This window comes from Pyxicephalus adspersus, chromosome 4, assembly GCF_032062135.1.
Source record: "Pyxicephalus adspersus chromosome 4, UCB_Pads_2.0, whole genome shotgun sequence".
Classification (NCBI taxonomy): Eukaryota; Metazoa; Chordata; class Amphibia; order Anura; family Pyxicephalidae; genus Pyxicephalus; species Pyxicephalus adspersus.
This window is the reverse complement of record NC_092861.1, coordinates 84,776,940-84,785,830: the sequence shown is the minus strand read 5'-3', so window position 1 is coordinate 84,785,830 and position 8,891 is coordinate 84,776,940. Positions and strand designations below refer to the sequence as shown.

Genomic DNA, 8,891 nt, shown 5'->3' with positions numbered 1-8,891 from the left:
GAGAGCTTTAATAAAGCAGGACCTTGGTTTTGAAACATAGTGCATTCAGTTAGCGTTTACTTTTTCTTCAAGGCAAATTCACAAATATTGAGTCAAAATTTGAATTTGCTAAGATTCACTATAAATCCCATTAAATTTTCTATTTCTATTAAAATTGCAGAGTTTCTCAGGGTGAAAGAGAAACCACAAGCAGAAATGAAAGGTAAAATTAGTGTGTGTATTGTATGTGTGTGTACTTGCCTCTAAAATTTTGGTAAAATTCCCATAAATATTTTTCAATTTAGAACCTCAGAAGGAGGAGGTAAAGCCTACCGAGCCACCACAAGAAGGTATGGCATGACTATAGCCTTATTATGAAACTAAATCCATTTTAATTGTCATTCGATTGAAATATGATGTACAGTAATAATTATAGTTTGACATTTTTTTACTGTAATTATTTTGTATTTTTATTATGACATTATGCACAGATGCAATGAATGATGCTTGCATGTACCTGCATTAGCTTTGAGTTCCTTCCTTTCACTGTTAAATCTTAGATAATTCTAACAGGCAAAACTTTGGCACTTTTTACTAGTGGGGAATTTTGCTCAAAGTTTTCTTTCTCTCAGACATTCCTACTGGCCAGCATGGTCACCCATCGTGGTGAAGGGTTTATGTGTGTGAGAACTGGGCCTAGTTGCAGGCTCCATTGCTACCCACAAAACTTCCGTGTGGGCTAAGAGAAATATCACTTTTAAAAAAGAAATATGAACAAGTCTATTAAAGAGCCTGCCATTACCAATTACGATCCAGTCTGAAAAGAAAATTAGGTGAAAATATGGTAATAAGAATTGTTGAATAAAGAACAAAACATTTCGATTTTATATTAAAAGCAATTACCCTTATTATAAGCAATAACACAGGTGTTTGTACAGTTTTTTAAATAAACAATTTTACAGCTGAAGTGAATTTTAGCTAAAACACATAATACGTCTAATAGGTCAAAAGCAAAATATTTGATGGACTTATCCTTGGGTTCATATAGCACTTGTTTCATTCTTGTCTACCTGGGTGTGCTCATTGTTTGTGGCATTTAAATAAAATAATCTCAAGTAATCTCTTCAGATATACTGAGAGAAAATGATAGTCCCTTGTAATTGCTACTGAAAATGTATAGAATGTATATCCTGAGCTGAACAGCTCATACAAAGCCCCTGAGAGATATAGGAAAGAAAATACTAGCTAATATAAAGATCCCACTTTTATGAAAATCTGAAATATCAGTTTGGCCTGTCTCTTCATACCTTAATATTTTAACAATACCAAAGCATTATTGCTGGAAAGATCAGTGTGTAACATGGAGCAATTTCACCTGCAGCAATGTGGAACATTTCAGTGTAGATATTCTGCACTATGCCTTAGTCTAACATTAAAAAAATATTATGTCGGAGATTTACTTTTAGCTAGGACTAGATGTAGAATTTTATTTGTTTTTAATAATAATATTCCAAGGTCAAATGTAGGCCATTTCATTGAAATCCAATAGTACTTTGATTGCACATAGCAAGAAAGAACTATTAAACATATAATAAATATTACATTAATAACTAAATTGACAGTAACTTTCCCCTGGTATTCCTAAATTGGGTTTGACCAAACTTCTTCATCGACACAAGATCATTCATCAGAAAGTATTGGTATAGACCTTTATTATTACAACAGCCCTATAGTACAAAAAAAAAAGTATTGTACTAAAAGTACAATATAAATTAATTTTCTTTTCTCAGTTTTTATATATTGTAAATAAAAAAAAATATTTATATTCAAACATGATATATATATATATATACACACATTCATGTAAAACATACTTTACATCTTTACATTGCAAATGGTAGCTCTCTTTTTATATTACCTATATTAAGTGTGGTATTTTTTCTCTAAAACTGCTTTTGGTTTAAATTGCAGAGCTTCCTGTATTAGAAAAAGAACTTCCAACCACTGAAATAAAAGGTACATTTTTAAAAAAATATTATTTTTGACATGTTTTTGAGGGCATGTTATAAATGTTTTTATGTAGTGTATAAGTAAACCAAAAATTTTGGAGACAAAATTACAGTCAGTGAACTATACTGGTAGTTATATTTCAAAAAACATATCCAACATGGAAACTCAGGATGAGTAGATTTTATCAGCATTTGTACACAGTAGACTTTGAATTCTCTGACCAAGGCTGTTGTTTTTTAGATTATTCTACCTGACTGTTAAAGTATTGTTAGTCACTGTAATGAAAATAGTTGGTGACATTATGTAAATGGCACAGAATCTAAATCACTACTGAATATATACCAAGGATAATGCTCATCCTTTAAGAAAGATATGGGGATTTAAATATGTGTAAATGTTGGTTATGTCATTTGAACAGGATGGTTTCACAAATTTCATACCACCCATCCTATTCTTAGACAAGCAGCTTCTGCTTTGATCCATTCCATGGTAATTGATTTAAGTTAACTGAGCTGTCATTGTCGCTTTAAACACAATGAGACTTACTACTACTATCATTTATAATATGACCTTCTAGAACTACACAGACAAATGCACAATAGTTGAATGGTACCCTCTACTGCAATACTAAAGAAATTAGGTATGTAAGTCATTCTACCTACCACCGGGAACATGTTTGTACTGATCTCCTCTGTATACAGGGGAATGTTTGCCCTTGCCAGCAGAGTAATATAAAGGAGATTTATGCTTTAACCACCCCTGTTCGAAAATGGTCATTTTTCTCAGTGGCTACCAGATAAAAGAGAGATTTTATCATAGGTGATGTACAACCATTGGACAACAGTGGTGTAATGTGCTGCTGTTATATAGTATTTGGTTTATTTTGTTATATTTCATTTAGTAATTTATGTTTAAGAATGTTTCTAATTCCAAAAGTTTTACTGTAGTTATTTTGCATTACTTCTAGAGGCCATCATACAAGAACAACAACCCTCTGCTGTTGAAATAAAAGGTAAAAAATATAACTTTTGTAGAGATATACTTTACCTTTAACTAAGTTCATCTTTAAATGAGTATCAACCACCAAAAGATTCCCTCTGACAATTCTTTGCCAGTCTTTAGACTTGTTTTACTTGAAAAACTTAAACTAGAATACAAATCCAATTAGTATAGCTTTTTTCTGTTTTTACTTTCCATTTTAAATATATGTTTTAATTCCATTTAAACAATTATTGAGCAGTAACTACTTGGTAACAAGTGTGTGATAGACTTAAAATGTTTATGCCACTAGTGAATTATTACATCCTGCACTACAGGCTTTATTTATTGGATACGTGCCCTTTTAAACATCACACATCTTCATTAATTAAAAAGGGAAATTAATATTAGGTGCTAATCATTAAGTGTAAGAACTTAATAATTTAATAAGAATTAACATTGCTTTAGTTGGACCACAAAAAGATATGTTCTGATTGTTTCATTTAAATCCCTGCACCTCAGTAATAAAGGGAAGCTGGTTGCTCTAAGCAAATATGTATTTCCTTGTGCGCTCATGTTTCTGTCCATAAGGCCCTAAATGTTTTAGTAATTATTGCATTTTTGTTTTATAAATTTATTCTGAACACCAATAAACTTGACAAGGACATAAACTCTATAAATGAGTAATTCCCTTTCAATAAACTTTGAATAAACTCTATTTATTTTAGTAGAATCAGAAATAATACAAGAAAAGGAATTTATTAGAGCCTAAGAAATACCATCAAATTTCTTTCATAATGAATGTACGCATGTACGAAATTAAAGCCATTAATCTTATTTTATCTTTTTTTTTTAATGTTCTAAAACCCACAATAATTAGGTGTTTAGAAATGCATTATTCTGTAATTCACAATTTCACATTATCTTTAGCAGAGGAACCTCCAAAACAAGCTGTTGAAGAACCAGAAGTATCTAAAGGTAATTGTGTTAAAACAATATTATAATTTATTACATCTCCACCATCATTGACTATAGGTAATTTAAGTGGAAATCAATGAACTTATTATTTTGCCTGACTTGTGAGGCAGACTTGGATCCAATTTTAAAAACTAAACTTTTATAAAGTCAAACTTTAATCAAGTACTATTTTGGTTAAAGCATACCTAAACTCCGAATTTTCACTTTACATAAAACGGTAGAGAACACTTTTATGTAAGGTAAAATTCTGTTTTTTTTTTTTTTGTTGGTGCAACTTCCTTTTTTTAAAAAAAAAAAAAGGGGTGCAGCACTGCCCCCTAATTCTCGGCCGCCTAGGCAGTTGAGAATGAATGCGAGCACACAGCCTCCCGAGACACCTACGTCAGGCATCCCAGGAGGCTCTTGGGCGCGCCTTCTGCACATGCCTGAGTATCTCGGGCATGCACAGAAGGATCCTTTTTGCTCAAAGAGAAAAAATTTGCCCACATTTTTTTTTCATCCTACATCACCCAATCTTGCGCCTGGGTCGGGTGACGTAGGATGAAGAACCCAGTGAAGGCATGAAGTGAAGGCGAGGATGGCGGCGCCCGGATCGGATGCCAAGACGACGCTGGACCCGACGCTGGACTCGATGTCGGACCCCCCTGGAGCAATCGGACTGCCCTGCAGGATTGAAGGTAAGTGTATTATTTTTTTTTTGGATTTTTGAGTATAGTTCCTCTTTAATTTTTATTTTTATCTTTTCATTTCCTAATCCAAATGGTAAAGAAATTACTAAAAAAAAAAACTTTATTTTTTTTTTATATACCTGATGTTAGATCCAGTGACACCATTATTAACCGTCTGCAATGATGGCTGATCATGACTGGAAAAAATGCAGAGGTCCTACATAAATGCAAAATTTCAACTGATTTAAAGTAGAATTCAAATTTTGTTTTAATGAAAATACTCTGCAAGTTGCCTACTTGTAAAAGTATATGTCTTGTGATTTCTTAGCTTTTGTACAGACAGAGTAAACAGAACCAAGGATTCTATAAGCTGTTGACTTGGTCTCTGCTGACTGCAATAAAGAGGGCATAGGCTTTCTAATACTTCTCATTAGTATGCCATTATGCTTCTAAATTTGTGTAAGGAGAAGAGTACATTACTGCAAGGAACAATGCAGCTTCTGAGAAATTGGCCATGTGCTCTTCCTTCTGTGTTGATAGATACAGTATCTGCATTTAGTCAAACAAATAACAAGTAGTTGACTGAAGAGCATGAGAAAAAGAGGATTAGGATAGGAATTGAAAAGCCTAGTAATGTGTGATTCCTGGCAAAAAATGAAAGCAAAACCTACATAGAACTTCCTGTGAGAGAAAAATTATATCATTCACCTTCTTAACTTACCACAAAGAGAAAGTGCAAATGGAACAGATTCTGCAAGCTAGAATGTGGATAATATAAAATATGAAGAAAGAAAACATACATTAGCCAGTGCATTTAACAGCTTTGAAATCTATTTGAGATCAATGAAAACCCAAGGTGCATTGAGCCTTTAAACATATGATACAGTTAATAAATAACTGCAGTTAGTTATGTTTTATCTGGAGAAGGGGAGTACTCTTAAAACAAAGCACATTGGGGAAAAAGAAATGTCTGTCAAAATCTTCAATATATTTGCAAGTGTGTATTCTTCACTGTAAAAATAGCAGACCATCAGGCCATTAAATCTTTAGAAAATCATTGATGTGTAACAAATTTAAAACAATTTCAATAATTTAAAAAGAAAATTTATAGAACTTGAGAGATATTTTTTCTAAAATCTTTGTCACTATGGTATCTTGGTATATCGATTTGTTGTATTGTCCTACTTTGCTGCTTTTTTGTACAGATCAATTGTGTCTGTATAGCTGAATGTTAAACCAAGCATTGCTTTTCTCCATTCTCAATGGGGTACATTTTAACTAATAAAAATTATTGCCTCTAGAGAGCTGAGTGAGAGAATAGAAGAGATGAACTTTTATCATAATGTTTCTGTTTATATGTCTAGCATTTATCTAAGAGCTCTTTCAGAAGTTTCACATAAGTTAAAACATTCTTGGCGATATATTGTGGGACTAAATAAGAAAGAATACTATATAAAGGTACAAAAGACACCAGAACTAAATAAACCCTTCATTTTCAAAAATTTCTGTTTTTGATGTCTATTTCTTTTGGGTGCTTTAAACATCTATTTATGTTGAGTAAAAGGAGGATATGGGAGAGAACTGCCGAAATCGGAGTAAATTTACGTTCATAGATAAGGTCCTCCAAATCTTAAATACAAATTCACTTTTTGAAGAAATTATAATAACATCTGGAAATAGCTATTTAATTATATCAATTCATGTTCAGAAATACAGAAACATAAAGGATTTGTTTAAATGTAAGAGCAAAGAAGGTTTACTTTTGTAAAGTGAATCTTTTTACTATTACTGTTTTATTTTAATATTTTTATAAATAGCTTGACCAAATGTTAAAAACACACATTGCTCTTACTGTGATACTCATCTTGCCCTGATCCAATCCCTTGCAAAAGTTAAACTTTGCCATTGGTCACAGATCCTCTACTAGGATGAATGATAGCTTCCTTCATTTCTTCCAACCAGTGTGTTCACATTTTATTGCTTTATACAGAAACACTTCCAGAAAAAGAGGACCAAAAACTATTGGAGCCCAAAATAGGTAAGCGAACACTATCCAAAAATATTTATCACATCATTTGTCATGCTTGCCAATTTAACCAAGAAAGGCAGGGAGAGCTTTTTGTAGTTGACCCACTCTGGAATGTAAATACCAGGGTTGGACAATTTACTGCATAAAAGATAAAAGATTATCTTGTCATCATTATTTAAAACCCATCTACAATCCTGAAAATGGTGTGGGATGATCCAAAATTAAAAACAGTGATGGGTGGAGATTATGCTCCTGTTTACCCCTCTAATGTAAATTCCACATTTGGGTAACATGGCAACATTATCTACATTGGCACATGGGTGGTAGTGTTCTGTGGCTGTCTGCAAATGAAGTGCCTGTGACCACCCCTGATGTGCTTTGGGCAGGACAATAATTTAAAGACACTTTGAACAATAGTAGAATGTTGGAAAAAAATGTCTGCATATGTAGTCCAAATAACAAGATGCATAAGTACATTTTTAAAGGAGGTATTCTTACTTTAATGTAAAGTAACATGATTACGTTTGCTAATGCATTTTTTATTATTCAGGAGAGACAAGTGCTCTTTTGAAGATACTGGCTGCTCTTCAGGACTTTCAGGCAGGAATTGCCCGACTAGGAGGAGACCTGAATCTTTCTTTATACCCACTGTATAATGTTACTGTAGGTAAGTAAAAATGGTATACTTTGACATGTATAATACCCGTATAATTTGTTATGTTGATATGCAAAAGGTCAGTCCAAATAATGCAAATTTCAATCTTTTATGTTAAGGCCTTTAAGTTTTAGTGAATAAGAAGGGAACACATTGCAGTTTAAAAGAGGATTGACAGTGGATGGCAAAAACACAAAGTACAGTTTCACCTTTTTGCCATCAAATTTTCTTTCTTAGTTTTTTGTTTGCAAAATGTAATCAAAGTCCTGTCTTGCAGTTCATGTTTAAGTTGATGGAAAAAAAATTTAGAAATGAAAGTCCGGTGTCCTTAAAACCATAATGAAACAATTAGAAAAAAGTCCACTTTAATTCAGTAATCTTCAGGAACTCACATGATCTTGTCATGTGGTCTGCCTGTTGTTGATACAAAAGATATTACTAGTTTTTTACTACTTTTTCTACTCCACATCCAATTCACCTAGTTCTTATGATTAAAGCAAACCAGTAACACCAATAAAACTTTTTCTGCAGATGGGAGAGCAGCACATTGGAGTATCTGGCTATTGTATTTGCAGCTTTTACTATGCAGAACAAAGTGAACTTTGCTCAGGAAAATAACTAAAATGAGTAAATTGTCAAATCAGCTCATAGAGTAATAAAACCAATATTACAGCCATGATTGCAAAACCCTAGAGGAAAAAAATGATCTTGATTGATTCTGTGCAATCAAAAAATACAGTTGCAGCTTACAAGACTGGTGGCAATTACACATGAAAGATAAAGTGATAAAGTGACACAGCTTTTTGGTACTGTAGTAATTTACTGTAACTAAAATGGTAGGGTGTAAAGAATAATAAAAAAATGGAATGTTTGAAGATAGCAAGCAAGAATGTAGTTTTAAAGGTTTAAAAGTAAAATGTGTAAACTTAATGGGTGTATACAGGATATAGTTGGATATAGTTTAATTATTTATATTTTCATGAAATGTCTGTTATAAAACATTTCATCATTCTTCAGTATGTAATAACATTTGTATTTTAATTTCTAGAACCTCCAGTGACAGAACATAAAGTGGAACCCGTTAAGCCAAAAAAAGGTAACAATTAAAAAAAACACCATATTTCTGATTTTTGTGGATGAAAGAAAGTTAAAAATAGTTTAGGTAGTATTGAAAATAGTTTATTTACTTTAACCAACAATCTGAAAAAGTTTGTATTTAAGCTTTTATATTTGTGGTAAATGTTCGATTTAGCTTCATGGCTACCATCATGATCACCTGCTCAGAGTAGTACTATAGTACTCAGCAATATATACTATATATACTATTTACTGTATTTAGGCTATGCTCAGACTAGCAATGAGGTTGTGGCGAATGTTCTATTTCATAGGTCATGCTACATGTAATTTCTACCCCCTGCAGCCCCAGAGAGAATGAATGGGGCAACAGCGAGTAGTTTGTTATCAATCACTACCACCCGCTGTCAAATATGCAGATGCTGGTTCTTTAGGAACCAGTGCTACAGTACAAATGACTGTGTAGCTGGCAAGGTGCCCTTAGACAGACCATCAAACTACATTGCTATTAGTAAATGTA

General features: G+C 32.7%; 1 protein-coding gene across 1 annotated transcript in view; it reads left to right on the top strand.

Annotated features, from left to right (window-relative positions):
• Positions 1–8,891, top strand: part of TRDN (triadin) — a 223,256-nt gene that overhangs the window by 202,062 nt on the left and 12,303 nt on the right. The window contains exons 40-47 of the mRNA XM_072410214.1: positions 161–202; positions 285–329; positions 1,951–1,995; positions 2,957–3,001; positions 3,898–3,945; positions 6,604–6,651; positions 7,193–7,309; positions 8,346–8,393. Coding sequence (XP_072266315.1) covers positions 161–202; positions 285–329; positions 1,951–1,995; positions 2,957–3,001; positions 3,898–3,945; positions 6,604–6,651; positions 7,193–7,309; positions 8,346–8,393 — 438 coding nt within the window. The remainder of the gene's footprint in view (positions 1–160; positions 203–284; positions 330–1,950; positions 1,996–2,956; positions 3,002–3,897; positions 3,946–6,603; positions 6,652–7,192; positions 7,310–8,345; positions 8,394–8,891) is intronic.